Genomic DNA, 27,569 nt, shown 5'->3' with positions numbered 1-27,569 from the left:
CATGACATACCTTTTTACGGCAACCTCATGATGTCGTAGATACATATATCACATATATCACACATCACGTTGGAAATGAAATCCGTTTGAAGTCTTCCTTCTCCACAATAACCATTTTGCATTGGGTTTTTTTAATGGAAAAAAAAATAATTCTGCGGTTTTCACAAGTACAAAATGAGTACTACCGTTTTACGACTTACAGTGAATTTGCAGACGTCGTCGGTTAGTTTCCTCAGAGTTCGGCTTTTCAGCGCTCACTGGTTTCTATTTTTTCTACCTTTTAAGCTTGTGTTTTAAGGTAAAAATTTTTACATATACTAATAGAAAAGGTTGTGAATTTGACAGTACCAGTGTTAACGTTATTTGTAACTGTCGTATCCACTGTTCGCCGGGTGTTGTGTCGGCTCATATACAACGGCTTCAGAATGTATGGCAAGCGAGGTCACCTACATACAATGTACAAGCGTACAGGAAGCGGGAAATGGGCACGTGTGCAGTTTCTGTTGTATCTACGCCCCTTCTCTGATCGTTAAAATAGTTTTCGGCGATATGATCGCTGCAATAATCAATCATTTGCTTCACAGGTAAACTGGAGAGCGTCTGTGTCGGAGAGTGTCTACAGAACACTTCAACTTGCCTTGTTATCGTAACATAATCAAGCAAAGTCTACAGGGTCGTGTAAACAATGCGTCTGGTGATATTAGACAAATACAAAGATGCCAGCGAATGGGCTGCCAAATATGTCAGAAACAGAATCCTTGAGTTCAATCCTGGACCAAAGAAATACTTTACATTGGGTCTTCCCACAGGTAACCGCATCTTGTTTTTTTAGCATTGTAACATATCGCTTCGAAGTAGAATGAAAATGTAGGCGTGATAATTGTTTGGCAGTGCTGTAGGGGAAACACTTGGTATCTGTGGTACAGAACAAAAGAATGATCCCATGTAATTTATTAAGATAACACTAATGTGATGACCCACCCCACCCCATTTAAACATTGAGCATACACCAATATGTTATTATTTTACTACATTCCATCATTGGAGACAATATATTTGTACATCCAATATTATTGAATTAATATTTAGTCATTTCCACTTATTCATTTTCTATAAGAATGAGTATAGCATACATATAATGATATATACATGTATACTGTGTAAATAAAAAATACCCACACACAAAAAAGATATGATACATGTTTTTTGAACATACATGTATATATATTGAACAGTAGCCTCCAATAAGTACCATTTTTTTGTGGTTTTTTAATATGTCATTTGATTTTTATGAATTGATTTCTTTTGTTCGTTACCATGTGGTACCATGTACGTGTACTATTGAAATCATGGCAACAGCTGTTAAACTACTTAACTGTATAGGCACAAATTTGCACTGACTACACAGTGGGAAAATATAGTACTGCTAATAAAAAGATGGTTTATATATATATATATATATATATATATATATATATATATATATATATATATATATATATAGTTTTGGTAGTACTGGAACTCTTTCTTGGTTGTAACTCGGAGTTTCACGCATTGTGCGATCGTCAGACAACTCATATATATATATAATATATATATATATATATATATATATATATATATATATATATATATATATATATATATATATATATATATATATATATATATATATATAATGTTAAAATATGAAAGAAACTTTCACAATTTCTAAATGACTTAACATTCTGGAAAGAAAGGTGATTTCAAGTTGAGTAATGAAAAACCTGAAACATATGTGTATACAGGTAGATATATTGGAATGTATACTTGTATGCTCCCCAGGGAGTTGAGAAAGTATACAGGACCATTGTGCTGCTATAGATCCATGACAGAGGTAATAATTGTGGTAATAGGTAATAAAAGTGGGAAAGTGCTATATAAAACCAACATTATTATAACATTATTATGTACTTGTTCAAATATTTGGGTGTTTGTTGGTTGTCTGTTAATAACCTAGTACATTGTAGGTCAAATACACCTGAATTCCAATCACTCGTCCAAAGATTCCTCACAATAATTGTACAGAAGACAATATCAGGATATTATTTCCATGCGCACTGTAAAAATATGCAAACAGTAATGACAATTTGTGTATTTATCTTTTGTTTTTTCACAAAGGGTCGACGCCACTTGGTATGTACAAAAAATTGGTTGAATTCTACAAAAATGGAGATTTATCATTTAAGTATGTGAAAACATTTAACATGGATGAATATGTAGGTTAGTATGATGATTAGTTTGCATTGTGTTATCTCCTGTGTTGTGTCTGTGTTCACTGCTCTGTTTAATATAACCACCCAGACACCAACAAGAAACTGCACATGCTATACTGTATAGCTAAAATGATGTAGGCGTGGTGTTTCACTCATGTGACATAACATGGTCTCGTCTATTTGCGTTTGCGCTAGAGGAATTTTAGCGTTTGATTCGGGTTAAACTTCAGAACGAAATAAGGCACAAAAAGAGACGAAAAACCCTCAAAATCACATCAAACGCTACCATTATTGCAGCTAGTTTCTACTGCACTGTGAACAAATAGCAACATTGCTTATCAGTGTTCAATGTGAAAGGATCCTACTGTGTTTATTTTGTCTCTTATTGTTAGTCTAGATTTGAAATAAGTCTATCTTTGTGCCAAAAATGTAATGTCCCATGAGTGAAACACCAAGCCAACATCATTTAAGCTGTAATGTCCCATGAGTAAAACACCAAGCCAACATCATTTAAGCTGTAATGTCCCATGAGTGAAACACCAAGCCTACATCATTTAAGCTGTAATGTCCCATGAGTGAAACACCAAGCCTACATCATTTTAGGTGTATGATAGCAAAATTGAATGAATAATGTTTTGTTTTGACAAGGAGTGTTACAGTATCTTTTTTCCATTTCAATTTGTTTGCAACATCAGTTCATCATACCATATATTGATGATACCTTTGTATGATCCTAGGGCTTGAAAGAGATCATCCAGAGAGCTACCATACCTACATGTGGGATAACTTTTTCAAGCATATTGACATTGTACCTGAGAATGTCAACCTTCTTGATGGTAATGCGCCAGATCTTGGGACAGAGTGTGATAACTTTGAAAAGAAAATCACAGAGGCAGGGGGTGTTGATCTCTTTATAGGAGGTAAGCTTGTACATATTTCTAGAACTGAGGTGCAGCCATGCATTCCTAAATGATCATTGTAAATGTAATTCCAAGTACATTGTATATACCTGTAGTCAGACCGTGGACTATGGGTCCACTACTAGTTAGCAAGATGCAGCTTCTATGGATGTCAGTTAAAACCTTTCAGGTAGATATATTGGAATGTACTTGTCAATCAATCATATCTCAGACAGTCAAAGATGTGTGAAACCAGATTTGTCAGTGCATACAGCTCACAAGCAAGCGCATACTTGCTAGATAGGTTAGAACATCATCTTACCTGCGCAGTATGGAAAAGACACAAAGTAAAAAGACCCAGCCTCAACCTTAAATGTTGGAATTTTTTTTATAGGGACTTACAGCTTTTATATGCTCCACGTGCTCTGTGTAAGATGGAAGCAGATGAGAATTATCTGATATTTTCATCAACAAACTTTACAGGACATGTGTTCTTTGTTATAATCAGTGTGCATAATTATTTACTAAATTCTTTAAAATCTGAAGATTGCAAACTTACAATAGTTCGAAAGTCAAGGTATATAATATGTCAAAATACCTACATTAAATGTATACATTTCTTTTGTAACCTACAGGTATTGGTCCAGATGGCCATATTGCCTTCAATGAACCAGGGTCAAGTCTTGTATCCAGAACTAGGGTCAAAACCCTAGCACAAGACACTATTGAAGCCAATGCACGATTTTTCAATGGCGACATCTCAAAAGTTCCTACCATGGCATTAACAGTTGGTGTAGGTACTGTCATGGATGCAAGAGAGGTGAGCTCATTCCAACACCCACCCACCCACACCCCCCAACCCCAACCCCACCCCCACCCCAGTTCCAACAGCCGAAACTCAAGCCAATGTAATACCAAATTTTGATATGTTTAAAGGTCGGTCATAGCATGATAACTTTTGCAAATAACTCTATCTATGATTGTGTGAAGTCTTTAGGCAAGGCACTTCAAATGTGCCATTCCTCAAGAACTATTTGATTTCTGCAAACCTTGTGATGAAAACATGTCAACCCTTTTCCATTAATTGGTTAGTAAATATTCAAAGTTACCTCAATAATAAATATTCAAAGATTAAATTCAGTGCATTATACATTTATATTCATAGTAGGGAAATATCGAATACAAATTCTTTCATGATTGCATCCCCATGTGTCACTAGATGCTGCTGTTCATATGAAGGTAAAAGGTTCATCATGTTGAATGTGTAAGAGGAAGAAGCATAGCAGCATCTTTATTAGGTATTAATACAACTATTAAGACAAGTGTGAACAGTAACATGATTGTACATATACTATCAACAACTGTGTATAGGGAGCTTGATAAATTTACTTACATGTACTGCTATGTAGACTCTTTAACAAAAAAGACGAGAAACTAGCCTGTTTATGGTACTGGCTGACTCCAATAGCTGTCATCTTCTTCAGCTTGACCTAATTCCCATGTCAATCAAGGTGTTATTTCAGTTTGAAAATATTCACCCAGTATGCTAATAAGAGTCAGTGTGAGTGATTACCTAAGTTGGACTATGATTATTCAAATGAGGTCATAGTGTAAATGAACACTTGCAACTGTGATGAACACAGGTGTTAACATTAACACAACACATAAAGTGTAATAAATTACATGTAGGTAATTAACAGATAATTATGTAAATGAAACATATGGTAATGGCTTTGCAGCAGTGTGGCTAACTAAAACAGTTTGAATGGATATTGGGACAACCTGAAGAAGATAGCAGCTTATTGGTGTAAAGAGGCCAGCACACATATTACATATGCATACATAAACTTTGAAAAACACAGTAGACAGACAGACTGACAGACACCCACACACACAGCATAAATCATATCAATGTACAAATGTACAATGAGTTGGACTGACATAGTCATGATTAAACCTTATTACTCATAATTAAATAATGTTTGTATGTTTAAGGTGATGATTTTGATTACTGGTGGTCACAAAGCATTTGCCTTGTACAAAGCCATAGAGGAAGGTGTCTGTCACATGTGGACTGTGTCGGCATTCCAACAACATCCCAAATCTATCTTTGTGTGTGATGATGATGCCACTCTGGAGTTAAGGGTGAAAACTGTCAAGTATTTCAAAGGTCTGATGTATGTGCATAACAAATTAGTGGAAGACCCTGCCAATGCAAATCCATTGAAAAGACAGAGAATCTCACAAGACTGAAGAAAATGTGTGTTAACCTTTACCTTTGGTACGGTTGTAGTGAATAGATAACTTGCTGTGAGTTTGGAAAATCCAAGGTGCTTGCACGTTTCAGAAAGGTCTGATTTGAAATATATCTTTGACATATATAGTTGCCAAAGTTTTTACAAAGTATATAAGAGTCACGTTGTACAACTCCACAGTATTATATGTGAACTATATATAGGAAAAGTAGCTGTAACAATTGCCTCTCTTGACACCAGAGGGCACTGTTGCTAGTCTCACCATTCTTTGAAAAGTTGTGACACATAAGCTAACTGTGTATCATCCAGTGGTTAAACTGGAGAACACTGGGTCCAATATTTATGAGATGATGATGTACAATCAAGCATTTTGCATAACCCAAACAAAATGGCAGAGACGTGTAAAATTTAAGTCGATGGAAATTTACAAGCAAGAGTAAAAAGTAACAAAATGATTGTCTTGCTTTGTTCCAATACCACAGACATTTTGCAAACAAGAATAGACCATAACTGCTGAGATATTTACTACTTGTTTTGCAGTGTTTTTGCTAAGGTTTGAAAAGCCTGGTATTAAACAGAAATGGAGAAAGGGGTAAAAGTTGCATAGCCTCCCATACAAACTACCTCAAATCTGTTCGTGAATCCTGGTTAAATAACTGGGGAACCCAGGTAGATTTTACCAGCTCACACCGCCCTTAACAAAAAGACCGTTTTGCTATATATTAATTAAGAACCAATAACAAGGTGATCAATTTGGGTGTGTAATTTGCATTTAGTGTATTGTATCCACTTTTCCACTGAAATAAATACAAGCCTTACTAATAAGAAGACTTTTCTTCATGAATACTGTATACTGTGGTTTTATTATTGATGACATGGAATGTATGCGAACATTGTCAACCTCATTATCTTTTTGTTCTAAAAATAAATGGACATAAAATAAGTTTTGGGGTGTAATTTTTGTGGCATATTAAAAAGGTTTTGTATCTGTATCTGTATATGTATCTGTACCTGTACCTTATCAGATTCTGTATCTGTGTCTGTACCTGTATCTGTATCAGATCCTGTATCTGTATCTGTATCTGTATCTGTATCTGTATCAATACATAGCTCTTATATGATGGATGGAGAGAGGGCACTTATTCAGACTAGGTAGAAACTCAATAGATAGATCCAGCCATTCCTGCACGATCTTCAATTGTGTCCCACTCTGTCATTTACCATGGGGAAAGTGAGCTTTTGAAGATGCCCCTTATTATAACTTTTAAAAAATTTAGAATTGTTTATAGTATTATATTTTTCCCCATATGAATTGTGCAGGCAAATGCTCGGAATTTCCACAAGGCTTCAATCATTGACAGCTTTTGGTCTCTGTTGTGTCCATTAGCAAATGTTGGTTACCTTGACATCAAGATGGTGACCCTCAACGTTACTTTTATTTTTTTTTCAAAAGGACCAGGAGCAAGCTTTGATTTCATGTGGCAAAGTTTGGAGAGAGTCGAAGAACTTTGATTTACAGGGAAAATTGTCCCCGAGGCTCATTCTGCCTTAATTATTTAGATTTATGACGTAAGCATACCAAAACATAAATTGATGAGACAGCAAGTTAAATACACTAAAACACAACGACTGAATTGTGTATAAACTTTCATTGGGATTGTCATTATGGTAGCAATGCATGACCGTTGGGAAATTACTTATCCTAATAAAGTAAAGATAATGCAGCCAGTCCACGAACGAAATGAAAAGGCCTTGTAGCGAATTTATAGGTCGAATGCGTTAATACTGTATAAACACGTTGCCATCAAATATACATACCAATTATTTTGATATTAATTCTTCCTGACACCTGTCAATATTGAAAAAAGTGCTACCAGCAAAGTTCCACAGTCACACTTGTTTGAATTTGACATATAAAACATAAAACAGGACGTCATTGAGAGTAACAACACGATTCGCTCCATGTCTTGCGGCCTTGATGAATTTGCTGAGCGTGCGTCCCTGCTGATTTGTTTTCTATAACTAAAACGTACTTGTCCCCCTCACCACTACTGTGACAAGTGTGATAACCCCAGCTTGAGGGAAAAAATGCTGACAATTTAATATGTAATATCTACTAAGTATTTATTTTGTCATTCTTTCATAATCCAACCTTATTTGCTTCACTACATGTTCGCATGTTTCTATCATAAACCCCACAAGAACACCAGAATACTAAATACTTTACAGTGGTATGTTCCTTTTCTGTACAAACATACTAAGTCTTCTAGAAACAAGATGTTTTGTAATCAAATCGTGTTTGTACTATTGGCAGTGTGATGATTATGAGACCTGATGTGTTACTGACTTGAAATATAGTCGTGATGTGGTATAGTAGTTAAACAATCGCCTTTATGAGATCGTCATAAACAATACCAGGTAGGTGGAGAATACAAATCATTTTTAGATCTGTGCTAGGGGTAATAATAACTCTAAAATATCTATTAATATTTATAAATACTGATAGGCTAAATAACGTAATAGGAAGAATAAGTTTGAAAGTCATCTGATCTATTTGAGTTTTTTAAATTTTCTTTACCCTTTTTGCTGATTTGCTGATAAAAAATGCAACCGTTCAAAAACCTTGGATAATAAATATCTTCTTTTTTTTTCTTTTTTTTTCTTTTTTACGTATTTTCACTGTAAAATGGAAGTAGTTTAAAACGTAACCACATATTGTGCTTGTAATAGACAAGTAAAAGTGAACGACATTTTAGCTTAACACGTATTCCAGACCCATGTTTAGAAATGTGTTGGGTTTCTCTTTAACTGCTTCAAACTGCGGTTTGTATTTAATTTTATGAAAAGTATATATGAACATAAAACTCGACCAATCTGCAAATGATGTGATGCGAAGGATGTCTTTGTGATATTTAAAAGATGGACACCTGATGAACACATATGGTGAGAATTGTTTCAATAAACAACCACAATAAAAGTGTACATGTCTATAAGGACGACATCGTGTTCCCCTCTGTCTACTATATGCTATTGCCCAATCAATCAAGCAGAGACGTGATGAAATGATCTATTTTATCTCACTGTATATTACCTCTCAACAACTTTCTGGAGTACGTTTTTCGTGTTTTTATTTATTTTACGGGCGAAAAAACAAACATTTGTCTTGTCAAAGATCTACCACGAAAAAAAAATTGAAAAAACTTAACGTGTACCTTGAAAATTGTTTTCCACCGGAATGCAATTAGAGTCCCATCAAGTTTGTATTTCTTATCATGTGATTCGGCAAATTTAACATGTTCTAAATATGTATACACGTACTGAGGGTTATTATTCTTGCAACTATTTAGCCTCGAGTCTACTTGCAAGTACACGTATTTGTCTAGCTTTAATTTGCTGTTGTACATAAAATGATAATATTATGTGATTTCTTATGAAATGTTGCATTCAAACTGTAAATATTCCACGTGGTTGATGTGTGAATCATGTACCACATGTGCAATCCATATGCGTAGAATTATTACATTTATGTCTAATGAACAATCTTGATAAACACGTTAGTGTAACATACTTGTTCTCTTCCCATAAATTACAACTTTATGCTTTCCTTATATGTTGTTTGATTGAATATACTGAAAATCATGACGCTGAGCGAGCGAGAGAGGGAGGAGAGTGGGGAGGGAGCGAGGGAGGGAGGGGAAGGGGGGAGCGAGGGAGAGAGAGGGACGGACGGACAGACACACAGAGTAGATGGAGGGAGGTAGAGGGAGGGAGGAATAGGGAGACAGACAGACAGACATACAGACAGACAGACAGACAGACAGACAGACAGACAGACAGACAGACAGACAGACAGACAGACAGACAGACAGACAGACAGACAAACAGACAGGGAGATGGGTGACAAACGGATCATCGTGATCATACAAGTGAGGCCCATACATCATGCACAGGCGAAAATTTGTGACAACCTAAATGCCATACATTGCTAGAGTACCTGATGTATAATTGCACTTGAATTATCCGCAATGTTTAGTAAATTTGACAGTCAATTTACATGCTATTTTATTCAGTAATTACAGACCAATTGTTTTTAAGGTAAATTCAATATTTTTACCAATCATTTTCCATTTTCATTATAACATGTATTTGTAGCCTTGCATTATATAGTTCTGTGAGTTGCTATGTTTATAATTGTGATCAGAATATCAATTAATACTTAAAATATCTATTATGTAGTGAATTATCACCATTTTAATTTAAGCACAGAAAAACATTAATTGTTCCATTTAATCTAAAAATGAAAAATACAAATTTCAGCTCTATTAATTATCATGTTTACATTTATTATATCTTGACAGGCCTTAAAATTAGGATGGCAGCGAGTCTATAGACAATTTCGTATCAGACGGTTGGGGTTCAGTTCTTGGTAATTCGCATCACCAGCAAAGATAATGACATGTGCACATATATAGCCTCGACGTACTGCTACTGCTGTCTCTCCCAGTCCCAGTGATAATCCTTGACATAAAGTTAATTACATGTCATTGTACATTTCCAGTAAAACATAATAGTCCATCAAAATATCATACTAGTGGCGCTAAGTTTGGAAAATGTGATCGTTATTCTTTCATGATGTTAAAATGTAAATGTAAGCTAAGTTTAGGGTCATATAATTTGGGTAAATACTTCGGTGAAGAAGGCGTTTATAAAGAGACTGGCGGGTTATTATTTTAATAGTTACACTCATATAATGCAATGCAAAGATCTAAATCTGAGTTTATGCAATGAATTATTAATCCCGTGTTATCATACTTATACCATCCTGCTCCATCTTGTCTTGCGGAACATGTCTGACGGCAAATTTCAAATTTGAAGAGTCCGGATATAATGTGTGGAAAAAAACCAATAAAACCAATAGAAAACCTTAAGTAACAACTTTCAATAATAAAACTTCTTAGTGGTTATAAAAAAAAGCAATAGCACCACCGAAGACGATATCGATGTGAATAATCCTTGCAAGGAAAAAATAAAATCTTTTCCGATTAATCGCAGCCAGAAAATGCCTTCATTAAATCTAAATAGATGGCCTGTTGATTTAATAATATGCCAAACCCAATTCCAATACTCGAATTAAGGTAATTCATTGTGATATTTGAAATGGTAACACCAAATATATGGATAAATGGTAAACAAATGGCCAATGATTACATACATTTAATGATGAAACTTATGTATAGATTTCCAATGGGAAATCTGTGAGAGAGGTTTAAAATTTAACCTCGGACAACCAGACAACAGAATAGCAACGTATATTGTATAAGTTGCGATGTGCATATGTGGACTACTGTATCTGACATTTGTACCTGGTTTGGTTGAAATGTGCACTGTGATAATGCTCGGCTATTTTCTCTTGAAGATCCAAAGTCAGAGTCTCACTAGAAAGCTCATTACAGATAACAGAGTTGTAGACACTAAAATGGGATATCTGTAAATTAAGCTTCAGAGATAGAATGCAAAATGTGAATATTTATGACAAAGATGATTACCTTTTGGGGACAAGGTCATGAAACCAAGAAATGTACACATGTGGACTTCTGTTTCGGACATAGTTGTGTCATGTTTGATTGACTCAATCGGCCCATGCATGCATTTGAAAGCAGTCTCGAGCTATATTGTAGTTATTCAAGTTATGCAGTAAAACAAGATTTTTTACAACGAATATGGCTGCTATTCATCAGTCATTACCCATAAAGGTCGGGGTAAAGGACAAATGTAATAACACCGGAAGATAGGTAACATCTTATACTATGGAAGTTAACACTTGAATTTCTAGGGTGATATCAGCAGCAAAATTAGTACACGTGAGCTTTTCGCTCTGTTATCGATGCCCGAGATTTAAAACAAAATAAATTGTCGCAAAGTACAGATAGTTTGATGGTTATAATTGACCCTGAAGGGCTAGGTCAAGGGTAATGATCTTTAAGGAAGGCTTACATATTAAATGGATGATAGACACTTGAATGGAATTTCTATATTCTACAGATTTTGAGTCAGTTTGGCGATTATGAAAAATGTGACATAGATATATCAGTTATTCTCTGAAGAGTTGAAAAAATATCTGTAGAACACACTGGGAATGATTGGGGTCTGTGATCTGTCCTATTCGATGTCACACAGAATGATGAAGATTTGATATTATATACGTGATAAATATATAATCCAACGAAATCAATCATGTTACTTTTACATCATAATGTTCCTGGCATGATTTCACGAACTACACAAACTCTCTTAAGGTTCGAATTTGTATCAGTCCGCGAATTCATATACTAGGAATATTATGCTTTAATGCGGTTATATATAAATATTCGTGGCTTGAATACTTAATTAGCAAAATATTTCAGGAATACAGACATTTAGCACTCAACACTTTGTAATAAGCTACTTCAGTATATTTACGCCTTGGATATTAGATTCTAACTAGATATTCCATTATATTTCTGTTCAAACATGCAGACTTTTAACAACATATTGCAGTGTATTTATGCCTTCAGTACTTAGAGTTTAGCAAGACATTCCAATATATTTATGCCTTGAATACTTATATAACAAAATCATTCATATATATATATTAGAGAAATCATACTAGAACATATGATGCATCGATATCACAGTAAAAATTTCTGAAAAATCTTGTATGTAAATGTAATCATTTAAACAAGTGCGTTCCTTGAAAACTTAGTCCGAAGGGGAGTCGAACAGACACGGACTAATATTCTGGTTAATCTTCTTTTCAAAACATTAATCCTTTCAATTTCGTTTGACTAAAGTTGACCTGTTTTTTCAATCATCTACTTTAGGTTATCATTTTATGTTATTTCTGGAACCGCTTACTACTATTTGACCTTTCAAACCTCAATTTTGACAGTAATACCATTACAGCGGTCGTCAGTGGGTTTTGTTTCTTCATTTATCCGAATGAAACTACGATTATGATTTACATTCACCATATTGCAGTGATCTCCGGATTTAGAAAATACCACACTTTGTAGATATCTTTAATTACACGGAATTCGCCCGGTTGTTTTTTTCTTTTTGAACCCACCCTATATTTAAAAGAATGATTCTGCCATCAGATGATTGAAACAGAGTCAGGAAAGCTTTTCAACAGTTTAGACATTCCCGATAGAAATATCAAGTTACTTTTGTAAAATCCAGTACAGTTGAATGTCTATGTTTAAATATTCCGTTTGATTCACATAATATATATATATATAATTTTAATCAATCAATCAATCAATCAATCAATCAATCAATCAATCAATCAATCAATCAATCAATCAGTCAATCAATGTTTTATCTAGTACTATGGCCATATATTTTATTATACTGGTTGCTTGATTGATTGATTGATTGATTGATTGATTGATTGATTGATTGATTGATTTGTATTTTATTAAAACTTTAGAGTCAGTCTATACACCCTATATTTGCCATATCTAAAGTGTTCGACGCAAGCCATCCAGCGAATTTATATAAACTTGTACTGAAACAGAAAAAGCATGAATTTGTGATCAATCATCACATAAACAGTCATCGGTTTCCAAGTCTGTACATTTTTACAAATGTTAACCTAATTGACACTTCTTTTTACACAATCATCGACGCACCACGGGCTATTACACTTCCCCTACATCTCGTCAATCAGAATGTTCTGTTCGCCTGAATCACATTCATAATTCCGGTTCTCAAACAATGCAACTTTTGATACCGAACTAAAGGAGATATATGTTATTATTTTGTAACTGTACCACAAAATCGACATAAATATAGTATATGTAGGGGTGAGATCAATAGTTCTTGAAGGATAAAACACTGTACATGTTTTGGTTAGGCCTCGCCTTATCTCCTTCTAACGTAATTGACCAAAATTGAAAATTGTTTCAGACAGCACAACAGTTTGTATATGCACCTCGTTTTCTGCATGCCTGTGTAAAGATCTGTAAATGTTTGTGTTTTCCTGCAACCATTATATCACGACATGGTGTTAATTATACTGTAAGATTAACAATAAAGCGCTAAATGTAAGAATATTCTCTCGCATATCTCATATAGGTTTGTCTTCATTGATCGAAAAATCTTTCATAGTAACTGTTGGGCAAAGCAGGAGTCAAGTTGATTTGCACACAATTACTTCTACGGCGGTCGATTACATTCAACTCGGGAAATGACGTGCAATGCAGCACTCCTAAATAACAATATTGTATAGGCCACTTGAATAGTTTGACGATTACCGGGTATTTACGTTCTTTTTTTATGAACACCGTGCATTATTCCTAACATCAGCACTTTAATAGTTACTCTTCGGAATCTTTAGCCTTGCACAGAACACACATTGTTTTTACGTTATTGAAAATGTTATGGCATTGAAAACTTTTAAGATAATTAAAATAAAAAGGTGTTATGGCATGCATGTGACATGCCTTTGAGGATTTCCCGACGATATAATTAAATTGTGATAACGTTGTCAGAGTCCGTACGATAGATTGGTTTAGGTTCACAGTATAGAACTGAGAGTCCGACAAAATGTACTATGATTGTTATATTTCAGACATCGTAGCGGACTGTGGAAGGCTGGTATCGCTGTCAGTAGAAATGATGAATGTATGCAATGTTTGGCGACATGTATTGAATAAAAATCAGGATGAGAGAAATTTCTTTAATATAAAAGGCAAGCAATTGTTTGAGAGTGGTATCCAATCACGGTCACCATGGTAATCTGGGAAATTTGACACTTACTCCGACTCTCAATCAGTCGAAATTCAATAAAAGTTATAATTTTATATATACATTTATGTAGATGATGACATTGCATCACTTACTACTGCAGGATATATCAACATGCACTGAATGAATGGCAGGGTTATGGTTTCAATGTTTTCATTCCAATTCAATGTATTGCTTGCTTAGAAAGTCTGACGACCCTATGTAGGTATATAGTTAGTTATGTTTGGGTCTATTTACCTGTAATAAACCAATATTTTTTTTGCACCGTATTTTTCTATTTATACCCTTCAAGCCTCAAGCGCGTATAAACAAATTAAGTTCATAAAGTTCGTCTTTTAATGCCGGCGCATTTGTCTCTATGAATTTAGTATGTATGAACGTGTGTTAAAATTTACTGATTCGTTACTGATTTATTGTGCAAACATGTGCTCCTATTTTTTCGTACAATTCTGCCCCTTGTTTTATGTCACCGTGATATCGCATGTGTATATGTATGTATGTATGTATGTATGTATGTATGTATGTATGTATGTATGTATGTATGTATGTATGTATGGTTGAATGGTTGAATGGTTGTATTGTTATAAGGTTGATTCACTTATGCACCGTTATGTTTATTCATGGTTGTATGTACGTTTGACTATGCACATATACCTACGTGCACATATTTGCTTCAACTATATGTTGGCATTCATAATTCATACTTGCCGTTGGATTTCTATTTAGAATGTTACCGGTGTAATACAGCGACGCGAAGAGAGACTTCTAGGTATAAAGGAAAACAGTAAATTTTCATTTGATTTTGTACAAATACACAAGCTTTTAACTTGAAAATATCGTTGAAAAAGTGAATCCGCTGCATAGATTACGTCATCTTATTAGTTCAGCGTTTCGCTCCATCGGTCTTTGTGAGTAGGTTTTCTTTGACCCAGCGACTATGGTGAAGTTATAATCCCATGGCTATATCATGTTAAGGTTAGAATAACGCACAGTCCTAGTATCCAAACATATCCCCATTGGAAGTAAGAATTCCTGTAATCAGGTATGTCAGGAACACAACAATAGTCAAATGTATCTAAACTGTAAAATAATCGCTCATTCACTGTCTAAATTAATGAACCAGTCATGCAAAACTTTCATGCACACACCGGCCTTAATGGAGTTTTTATGTACATTTATCTCGTCATGCGGTGTACCTAAAGCATGTAGATCGTCTCTGATAGAAAATATTATACAAGCCGTCGCGATCACGATCGAGAAAAGTGTGGTAAGTATTTCAGTATTTATACGAGAAAAATGACAAAGTCATTACTTGAAAAATTGGCAGACTTCCAACGTGGTGCAGGCTCAGGGGGTGACTGATTACGATCAAGGCCCTTCGGTTTAATCTATTGGCTTTCACATCTACCTGATCTGAGAGCATTAACATACTCCATTGCACGTGACGTGGCTACCTTTGGAGAGATAATTCGTAGTCACGTCACGTCAGTCGGGATTTATATATCCGTGTGTGAAAGTTGAAAGTGAGACACAACGTTTGACAGCTCAGCGGAATAGGTGGTGAAGTCGAAACAGGCGTCCGTATCCTACCAGCAACTTCATTTTGACATAATTGTCTATCAACTCATCAAAATAAACAACGTTGACCTGGATAAAAGAAAAAAACTATGGTTTCCAGCATCGGACGTATACAGAGCTTGACAGCAATATTCACCTTTCTTTGCATGAACCATGGTACATATAGCAGGTAAGGCAACGTGTTTAATGTTTCTAGTGTATACTACACCGTACATGTATGGCAGTATGCTGGGCATCAACCTTACTTTATATCTCGACGTTGTAAGCGTATTTTATGGCAAAAATACCAAGACTATTTTCAGCATTTTTGTTTGTATAGAGAGGACACTGTACTTTCTATTCTCATAAAATGACATTGCTGCGTGCGTTATTGCCCCGGCCACCTTGCATGGTAGCAAATACTTAGTAAGGGGTTCTTTGATCTAAATACAGTCATGTAGGACGCCTTTACGGTCGTTGAACATTCCAATGATATTGTAGACCCTACACTTCGATGTTTTATGGAAAAGCGCAGAAGATGAGAATATCCAAACTGTAAAAGAACGAAGAAATATTTGATTATATGTCAGATTTATGGTGTACGGCATGAGTATCAATCAACTTGATAAAAACTATATCAAATTACAACCAGTTCAAATAAATCATCGCATTTTTCTATATTAACGTATTCAAAGCTCAGTTCCCATTCCATTGTGTGACGTCACAGTCAATCTTCCGTCGTACGACTATTTCAATGCTATAATTCAATGTTGATATTAGCAAACATTACGAGACTTCGACAAGAACGTTCTTGTCAGGCCCTCGAGCATTGTCAATGTTTACAGCATCCAAGATGATCGAGTCATGATCATAAAAGACACTTTTGAAGCAACCTGTAAAGTCGATGTTTCATAAAATTCAACCAATGAGAGTATAATAGTTGAACTTGTGTTTCATATTTTCATTGAGGACATTTTGCCGGTTTTGCTGTTGCTTCGATTTTTTGAAAAAGAAAACACCCCCCCCCAAAAAAAAAACAAACAACAAAACAAAACAAAACAAAACATCAAAAACATCTATTCTTGTTCAAAAATGATACCTATTGTTAAAAAGTCGACCTTTTTCTGTTTGCGGTGTGAGTTGATTTATCGGGAGAGTTGTCAGTGGCCGTGTGATTAAACCCGGTGTTTCTTACCACTGCAGTTTCGGTTGGAGTCAAGGCCAGGGTTTGATTAAATCTGCCACACGTTTACCATACAAGGAGTTTACTCTATTAATGATATTGAAATGTAGTCTCTGTCACTTGCACTGTGCAATTGTTTACACTTTGAGGACGGCGACGTGACTTCGAACATTCAATAATGCAACACTTCGAATCCAGCTTACTTAGGAGAAAAAGAAATAATTGAGTGTTTTCGATAATATGGCCTCAGAAAATAGGTATGGTGGGTCATGGTTTTATTTTATTTTATCGTATTTTATCTATACTTTTTTAATTGTTTTTTAATATATATATATATATATATATATATATATATATATATATATATATATATATATATATATATATATATATATATATATATATTCGACTCAATAACAAACGAAAACGGTGGTCAGAATACCTCTGCTGTAATTCTTTTGATGAAATATGTACATACGTCACTGGAGAAAGAAAAAAAAAACTAGACGTGCATGGAGGTCAAGAAGACAAAGAATTTCTTATCTTTTTGCTTTCAAAGTCTGTTTAAAAAATGTCGGGTTGGCAGCTTAAACTAGGATCGGTCGGGTAATCGGAAACACATATTTGTTTTTAATTTCGTCTTATACATTATAGCAGATGTCACATTGTGCGCATTATAAAAAAAAACAACATAACCAACCACTGCACATTTAGTCTAGGCATTCCTTGTATTGTGAAATTTTGATCGATCGTCTGTGTACAATATAATGATACATAAATAGTGATTTCAGCCTTAGAAAATTTGAATAGTTTATTAATAGCATGATGAGTGAACACACCGTTCGTAATGCGTTTAACATACATAGTGTTTGAAATATCACTGTCCGGCCATCAACTAATTATAAATATTAATGTAGTTTCGATTTCTTAGTCTTCCCGTTAAAAGTAAAAGACGCAAATGTGAATAAGGTCGGGCAAGTATTTTTTTACGTCGACTTTTCTTCAATCTAGCTTGTGTTTGAATTGTGCCCTATTCTGATCGATGTGGTTCATTGTCGTTCGTTCATAATTATGTTATGAATAATACTCGTGAGTGAAACAACAACAGGCTTGTTGAATGACTACGACTACTACAAATAGGATGTGGAAGTAACTCGTGCTATTGAGAGTAAGCGTTTGGCAATCTTCCTAAACTTTAAAAAAAAAATTCAACCCTCGAATAATTCGAGGAAGTGTTAAACTCACTATACACTTTGATGATTAAATCATGCCGTACTTTTTCGTAACGAATATCTAGAAACATCTCCCTTTTTCGCTCAGTTCTGACTTAGTGCATATGGATAACCAATGAATATTTTTGAAGCAATGGGTATTTCAACAGTAATTTTACCGCGAAGAAATGCAAATTATGGGATATATATAATATAACCTTACAATATTGTAACCTTAGATCTCTCATATACGAATGTGTGTATGCGTAGTGACAATGTCAGTGGAACCAACATATGAGTAAAACAACATCGGACAGTTTGACAGAGCTTTTGGGAATTGTGTCACTGTCAATATCAAATAGACATATTACATTGTGATACAACTCTCTAGATATTAAATGTGAAGACAAATTCACGGCAATGGTAAATTGATTTTGCCTTGACTGAAATACAAGGTCACACATCTGCTACAATGCGATCATTGAACGACTGAAGCTGACGAACCCCTACGTCGAAATGTCATTTTGGATTTCATCTGAATATCGAGATAGAAATTCCTCAAATCCGCCCCCCCCCCCTCCTCGATTTTAAAATGAACAATATATTGTACAATTCATTGAATTATGAAATATCACGGCCTTGTTCATAGTTTGATCTTTTTGAATCGCCATTATGGATTTCTGAAAAGTAAAACGTGTTTATCCAAATTCCATTGAGTATTCATAACCATCTTAATAACATACATAGGTTTACTATATTTGGCACTATGGGACAGCATGTCATTTATTTTGGAGCGTAATTGATTCAGTGGAGTCGGAGCAGGGACTTTTATAGAGCCATGGTAACTTACAAGACTTCTACGGGTCACGTGTTTAAAAGTGGTTAAGAGACCGTATATCACGAGACAGGATTTGAATTGTTAATTTGGGAAAACAAACCATTATCTCAAAGTTAGTCCTGGCCAGATCACTTCAAAGCATCTATACAAATGGGGAAAAATGATAGATGAGCGTTCATGCATGTCTCTGTGTGTCTCTGTGTGTCTGTGTGTGTCTGTGTACGGAAAGTGGGCTCTCATTACCATTTCATGCAGTTTCAAACGTTTATAGATTAATGTTTTGATACATAAGGAGTATATAAATATTAACGAGTTGGATTTGTATGACATATACCATACAGCTGTATTTATATTCCCATGCTGGAAATTAAAGTCGAATATTAATAATTTGTTTCCATTTTCCAACCACTATGACTTCCCCTTTATGCATGCACTAAGTATGACAGTCACGTGATATTAAGATGACGCACCGCAAACAAGTCCAGAGATGTTCGGCAAAAGGAGATGGCACTTTGTTGAATTTTGGTACCAGTGCATTTTCACTATGGTATACATTTGTCTCGTTAGTCTATGGTATACATTTATCTCGTTCGTCTATTGTATATATTTATCTCGTTAGTCTATGGTATATATTTATCTCGTTCGTCTATGGTATATATTTATCTCGTTAGTCTATGGTATACATTTATCTCGTTAAACAATCGCGGTTGTATTGTCTGTTCTCATATAATATATGCATGGACATAGGTTATAATGTAGTGAAACGTCGGCATTACACCAGAAGAAAACTATTTATTTCATCTGTCAATACTACTAACTTTTATCACTTTTAATGAGAATTTGTCATTTTGCTACCCCTAGTGAACTTTGTATAACATTTCATTGTGCTAAAAACAGAGTTAAACTGACGAGTGGGTGACAGTAGAAAGTGCTGGTATGCCTTTTTTATTCTTTTGTCTGCATGGTGATGTCAATAGCATTTACGTTTATTATATCACGATGAGTTGACTTTTAATGATTACAATACGTCACTGTTAGTTCGAGCATAAATACATCTACCTGTTCGCTGACAAAACTAAACGAGGTGGGGCATGTACTACATGTGTATTTGTTAACTGTTCGGGTACCTTTCACATTTTATGACAGTACGACAATGGTTTTATTCCATAACAGTAAGAAAAGATGAAAAATGCATGTTAGGTCAAATGATATTGGAGATAATTGTCTATCTATATAAAGCTGTTTTGATGAAACGAATGTTGTGAGACAATATTTGGCAGTATAATGTTTATGTTTGTGTAGACAATATTATGTTATAAAACTGACGAAATGCTCATGTGTATAGTCGATGTCTATTATCAAATTGTTCGTGTGACGGACAGGGTGATCGTTATATGTATGAGAGATGCTGTTTTAGGGGTTCTTTTGCACGGCAACAAAATACTACACAGACGCAGACATACAACTTTTTTTAATTCCGTATATTCAAACTGTGCTTGGTGCGGTGCCAATTACGTCAGTACACTAAAATGGACGTCATTGTAAATGAACTTACACCATCTGTTGCAGAACAACATGTTATTCACGACATATGTACATAAATAAGCCGCGGAAAGACAAATCATTACGGATATATCTGTGGTGCAATTGTCTACCCATGGGATATTGCATTGCACAATGCTTTCAATAATTAATTGAATGGTGTTCTCCCTTAGGACTCATTATCTATGTTGAACAGGTGTTTTCAAATACTGAGGCCTAGTCCTTTTTATGGTAAATCTGATAAGACAGAGTAACGTGCCATGTATCCGATCCCATTTGTATGAAAATGCATATGTTGCAACGAAACGTGAAACCAATAACTATCCAAAGGCTTTTTAAAAACTCTCTCATGTCCATTACTTTTTTTTTTGCGGTGATTTTATTTTCATCGTACATTCGACTATACGCCATACCATTACACAAAGATAAACAGCATGTTTCCTCATAAAAAGTGTTATCTTCCAGAAGTTCATAATACCCCAGTCATGTTTTTTAAAGACACGTAGTCTGACACACACGCCAGTACAACTGTTCACATATAGAATATGGCATGTTCTCAGAAACAAGATAGTTTGGATAGTCATTTTGCCTCCAAGTTGTCTCATCAGTTTTGCAGTGAGCCAATCTGTGTGTAAGTAATTTATGTAAGTAATTTGACTACTGAAGGTATAGTTTGAATAAATAATTCTTCATAGGAGTCACTGTCCCAAATACTTTACTTCCATACTAAATGGTGACATGGTTTACAGTAAATTGGTGCACAACAGCAAACGGATGTTTACAAAGAATCTGTGATATATATATATGTGATGGATTTTGATTATTGACCCTGAATATCAAAGTCAAAGCTCTTAAAAGCAAGTGTATACCTGATGATATAGGGGTAGACACTTACATGGAGTTTCTTTGTATTAACGTTTTTGAGAGAGAGTCCGCGATGACGTCACACCCTTTCGAAATAGCGGGAGGTTATCAAACGATCGATTGACAAAATTCGTTGTAAGCAAGACTTTATTGGTTAACATTCGACACAAGGTCATGGCCGCGCTAAATGTGATACTGTCAATCAAACTGTCATTAACTTTTTTTTTGTAGACATGATCTATAGCATTTTCAAGCATCCACAATTTTCGTTTTGTTTGAAGACATTGATTGTTAAATATATGCTTCTTAAGTTACAATGATTAATCTTATTCGTGAACAACATTTAATCTTCAACTGACAAGGACGTCATTTAAAAAAAAAGAGTTGATAAACGAGTTGTACCTACAAGAAATATAATGACAACAATCTTCGATTCTGTAAATTATATGTGTTTTATTCAGTCAGAGACAGTAAATCATCGCGCTTTTGAACAAGTGAACCATATACACGTAACCATTCAAATGAAATAGATATTATCCATTAAAATTTGCGGTGTGCGTTTCTCTTAACAAAATAACCAAACGACATTACTTTCATCGACTTGAAATGCACATGGCCAGTACTAGAAACGCTTATTTTGTAAATCTTCAACCAATATAATTCATATATGATTGTTGGCTGTGTTAATGTCTGCATTAATCCACCCACGCATATAGATATGAAATTAGCATCGGTAATTTACAATCAAATGGCCATTGTGTTGATTGCAGAGATCATTATGTCATCCAGAACACATTTGTATGGATTATTACAACATCTTGCCCTCGTCAAGCCTCGATGATAACGACATGGTCTTTTCAGCGTCGATCAAGCTTATTAGTGGTGCCAATAGGGAACTTGCAAACCAGCCATGTTGAATGTTGCATCATGGGAAATGTGATAATAAATACTAATCAAATAGTATTGTAAATAATAATGTTACATTGTCTACATAACCACAAATGATCAATTCATAGTCACCCTGACTATTGTGGGAGGTTTATTTTGTCGGTAACTCCTGATTAGGTATTATGATAACCACAGATAATCACATAGTCCTTTGCATCTGAGCATGCTCAGTTTGGATTGCAAGTTCCCTATTTGATTACTAGTTTTTAATATATTGTCTCTCTCAATAATTACGCAGTAGGACTTGAGCTGCAATTTACCAGTGTTACAGAAGGATGTTAAGGAAAAAACACTGTTAGTCGGATTCCATTAAACCAGATATTTTTTCATTTTAAGGAATACGCCACTCTAAATAAATGCATTTTCATAAACTGTGAGTTCTGGGGAATCGTTTCATGATTTCACATCACATTAATTTCGCTTGATTGCCAAGAAACACCAAAGTTTGTCTTGTTTCACATTCGCAGACTTTGTTATGTGACTGTCCTAGCAGTGATACAGTGTTGTCTCATGATAATCAGCAGGCATGTATATGTATTAGATGAGCAATGCATATTCATGACTCCTAAGTGTTTTTTACCTTCAGATAAATAGTACACTAAGTGAGCAATCTTGTTCATCTAATACACACGTCTGTTGACTCCCATGAGGCAACGCTGGACCACTGCTAGGACAATGAATGTGAAACAAGTTTCAGTTTGCTGTTTCTTGGCAATTACGTGGAACTTAGGTGAATGCGAAATGTTGAAACAACTCTCCTAAACCCCAAGTTTATGAAAGGGTTTTTAATTCCTGAGTGGAATCAGCTTAAAATTAAAGGTAAAGAAATTAAAAATGCTTTCAAATTCTCGACTGACACATAGAGCATATTAACGACATCTTCGCTATCAAAAGTGTGCTGTTATATACATAATTGTAGGTGTATATGTGCGCAATCACCCACGTCTTCACACACGTGACTAAATACAAGTCCATATTTTTTTATTCAATTCGGAACATTTGGCTATTTGACGAAAGAACTAATATTTATGTTTGTTTTAATTAAACGGAGAAATAGTATACTAGTATCTCGTTATATGAACACATGATTTGATATGAGATAGTGTTAACAAAAAAACTATGGTGTTAGTCCCTCGAGAAATAATGTAGGTGACATTCTCAGCCAGGAAGAATTAATTATGATAGTAGTTTTACAATAGGCTGAGACAAATAACTTTTGCCAATACTATGATGTCATTGTATTACAACAGGAGATAGGAATCGACGGATGTCAATTGGAGTTCAAATAAGACTTGCTGGTAGCTGGATAAACAAGAGGAGTTTGAGAATGAAACTAAGCAAGGGTTGAGCGGACATTTCTTAGTGTTAGCTGGGTCTGTTTCCCCTTACAGTGTTCAAGAGATCCTAACACTCGGTGGTAACTCTCAGTGAAGCTTGAAGTAAATAAATGTAGTGATTTTAAGTTACCGGTGGCGTGTTAGAGTAGCCCGAGTAACACATACACTTTGCAAGCCGCACATTCACAAACGCGTTTTGATTAAACATTTTCAATTAAACAACTATGCAAGTCACGGAACTCACAAAAGTTACTAAATGCAGCAGAATGTTGCTGGCGCCAGACAGAGAGATAGAGGTTTAATTTTGAACTAAATATATGCATTCACACCCAACTTCACATCGTACAGATGTCAGTTTAGGAATGGAAATAAGTTATGTAATTTGCATGTTCTGTTCTACTGCTAGTAGACCACTTCAACTAAATGCTATGTATATAGGACAAGTGAAATGGTTGGAAGCTAAAAGGATACTCACAGACTTGATGACGTAATCATGGCTTTAATATGAATTTCAGTGTTGACAACATAAGAAGAAGTTAGCAAGTAAAAAGAGCTTTCACCTAAATTTAGATAGCTTGTGAAGTCAACCCATTCATGTCTGTGGAGTTACATTAACATAACCGTCAAACATGACTGCAAATACCGTATACCAGTTTATTAATTTAAAGTGTTAGTTATTGTATCAAGCAGCGAATCGTATCCCATGTGTCTTTGCAATATTGGATATGAGACTGTTGTCGTCTGACAGCAGACCGGTATAGTATAACAGCAACAGGCGCCAAATTTGAAATTGGCGCCTGTTGGTTACAAATTGATATTATCAGTAACGATGCGCAAAATTATGGCTCTTCTTTTATTCTGACTGTACTGAATTTTCTATGCCGACACTAAGTTATGTAATGGTGGGCGCAATAAATTCATTCACGCTACGACACCATTGCTTCGTCACTTCGCGAGAGGGACTAACACAAAATAGTCAACGAGCCGCTTGTGGAACATTACATGGTTTTCTATGTTATTAATGAAAATAACACGTGTATATGTTAAACTACTAGGCATTATTTTTTCTATACACATGAACATAGTACGCTTGGTTTGCTTCCAACTGTTCACCAAATAAGGGAAAGTTGTCAAAAGAAACACCCTTACTTTATTTTATATTAAACCGTAAATTATTATCAAATAAACTCAATATCTTATGTCTTGCTGAGATAAGCTTTATTTTTTGTCTATTATTTATCTCCCCTTGTGGGTTATTAGTACATTAACCATCTAAATTCATCCCCTGGTAATCTAAGAGTAGTAGTAACCATTATAGCCAGGAAACAACAAACGCTTATTTCTCAGCAGGGTCTACTGAAGATCTTACTTAGCCCAATAAAAAAATTGTGTGGTTCCAGGTACGCTAAATTTTAGAATAGGTGGAGTAGATAGATTTTTTTTTTGATTTTTTTTCTGTGTTAGTGTCTACTTCTGGTTTTCCATTGTTTTTCAAATGGTCTCTGTGTTGTTTATTTCATCCTCTCAGATGTAAAGCTATTACAGATTGGAAGAACAGTTTTAGAGTGTCTTTTTAAGGTGATGGCAGTTTTCCGCATCCACTATTTCTCGTGAGACTTCACAATTTTTGTGATTTTAATATTTTTTTCTCGAATACGTAAATAAAAGTTTAGGTGAGGCGTATTAGTGTAGAGTAATTATGGTCGAATGCATAAAAGTGTCCGGCGTTAAATGCAGAGCTTGGATTTGAGCCTGACCTCTGTTTTGTTTCTGATGGCTAAAGTCCTCAGGCAAGATTTTTAACATCATGATTGTGCCCCAGTCGATGCAGCTGTATAATTGGAGACCTGGTAGGATAGAGGTCGTTATATAAATGCTTTAATCCTATGTTGTGAAAGCAATTTCATTTTGTAATAAAATAAACTCTATTGATATCTAATCCACTTGTCATAAGCCAATCTGAATATAATAACCACTAGGCGTATACACTCAAAATAAAACAACTTAAGAAAATTGCCACAAAACGCATTTTTAAAAATCAAAATGAACATTTTAGACCGAATACACCAAGCAAATTCAGGGGTCAAGAGTTAAAAATAACACCATCCATTGTTACTAGCTGAAGTCATGAGTGTCAATTATGGCCCAGGGAAATCACATTTCTTGGGTCCTATACCCTCTTGCCTCACACAAATAGTATCATTTATAATATTATAATAATTACATACTAAATCTCGTCTGTAAGTCATATATCGGCCGGGGACAGAGTAGCGTCAGTTGTCTGGAGCAATATATACGGCTATAGTGCGATGGGAAAAGGTGTTATATGTATGGCACTTACTTATCAGCATTAACTGCGGCCATGTGTTACGATGTTATTGCTGATTTATAAGCCTTGTTTAATTTATTACTCATGAGGCTGGAACCTAACTGCCGTGAAAGTTATTCTAAAGGAATTCCATTTGACTTTCAGATAAGGTACAGTTTTGTAGAAGAAAAAAAGTAGTACACAGCTTATCATGGTAGATAAACTACTAAGATCTGTGGATATTTGTTTGTGGAGACAAACATTGAATAGTTGCCCAATTGGTCTGAAGTAAATCGGAAATATCTGTTGTACTTGACTCAAAATTAATATTGTCACTAAATAGCTGTAATGCTTTAAAATGAAGTTTATGCTAAATACCAGTTGAAATACACCTTGTAATTATGTAATAAAGACACTGCAATAGAGCTCACTTACGTCTGTGTTCAGACCATTTCGCTGTCATTATTTACTGTAATCTTGAAATCTAGCTAGCACCTGTCTGCAAATATGTCTTCTGAGACATAGTTATTTGGACAACAGGAGACAGTATGCAATTACATTTTCGAAAAAATTATTTGAATCTCTACGGTAAGACATTACCCGGTTATAAATCAAATTGTTATGTCATTTCCAGGCAGGCTCATGACCCCCTAGCTACCTGTATAACCATTAGTGAATATAGTTATTCAACTTATATTTATATTTTAGTCTTTGTGTTTTTGAAAAGTACAGCAACAATATACAACTGTGCATGGTACATTTTATATGGTAGCTTCTTTCATTTATGATGTTTATCGTCAGTTATAGAACGCCACTTGGATCTATGTATGTATGTATGTATGTATGTATGTATGTATGTATGTATGTATGTATGTATGTATGTATGTATGTATGTATGTATGTATGTGAGGGTGTGTGCGTGCGCGCATGTATGTATGTATGTATGTATGTATGTATGTATGTATGTATGTATGTATGTATGTATGTATGTATGTATGTATGTATGTATGTGTGTGTGTGCGTTTGTGTATGCATGTTTGTGTAGTATGTACCTTGACTCTGACCATCATGATCTAATTAGCAAAATCAAACCATTTCTTGCATATCACAGAAACTTTGCACTATTTATTTCTCACCACCTTTGTCATAAGAGATATAAAGTATTTGAGGGTGCTGTGTGTTCTACGAAGACTTGTACATTTAGTAATGTTAATTTATGACATCGTTTTAGTAAATATGTAATCCTTGTTAACACAATCATTACGTAACAAGCAAAGTATATAAAATATAAATGTGCCTCATTTTCTTACACTGTTCATTAACCGTACTGATAATACATTAAATGACATGCCAAACGATAGAGAAGCAATTGAAATATTAAACACGTGACATGTTTCCTTCAATTATTGAATTTGTAGGAGGATTCACGATTAATGTTCAATTGTCTGTCTTCGAAAGGACATAAAACACTCCACCCTGGCAATGCCAATACATGTTTCAACTGACTACGTACAATTTCAAGTCTAGCCGAATGATAAAGACATATTTGAATTTCAGCACATTAGTCTGACTACATTCCATTCCA

At 34.8% G+C, this 27,569-nt stretch overlaps 2 protein-coding genes across 2 annotated transcripts in view; both read left to right on the top strand.

Moving 5' to 3' along the window:
- The first annotated feature begins 207 nt into the window (after positions 1-207).
- LOC144438561 (glucosamine-6-phosphate deaminase 2-like) lies at positions 208-6,279 on the top strand. The gene is made up of 6 exons (XM_078127643.1): positions 208-298; positions 585-809; positions 2,161-2,262; positions 2,993-3,175; positions 3,790-3,974; positions 5,150-6,279. The coding sequence occupies exons 2-6, from the start codon at positions 686-688 to the stop codon at positions 5,405-5,407; spliced, it is 852 nt and encodes a 283-aa protein (XP_077983769.1). The 5' UTR covers positions 208-298; positions 585-685; the 3' UTR covers positions 5,408-6,279.
- Positions 6,280-15,752: 9,473 nt separating this feature from the next.
- Positions 15,753-27,569, top strand: part of LOC144439350 (glycine receptor subunit alpha-2-like) — a 29,165-nt gene continuing 17,348 nt past the window's right edge. Inside the window, exon 1 of the mRNA XM_078128633.1 lies at positions 15,753-15,943. Within this exon, the coding sequence (XP_077984759.1) occupies positions 15,864-15,943 (80 nt within the window). The 5' untranslated portion in view covers positions 15,753-15,863. The remainder of the gene's footprint in view (positions 15,944-27,569) is intronic.

The sequence above is a fragment of the Glandiceps talaboti genome, chromosome 8, assembly GCF_964340395.1.
Source record: "Glandiceps talaboti chromosome 8, keGlaTala1.1, whole genome shotgun sequence".
Classification (NCBI taxonomy): domain Eukaryota; kingdom Metazoa; phylum Hemichordata; class Enteropneusta; family Spengelidae; genus Glandiceps; species Glandiceps talaboti.
The sequence above is the reverse complement of the archived record's forward strand: the minus strand, read 5'-3'. Positions and strand labels throughout refer to the sequence as shown.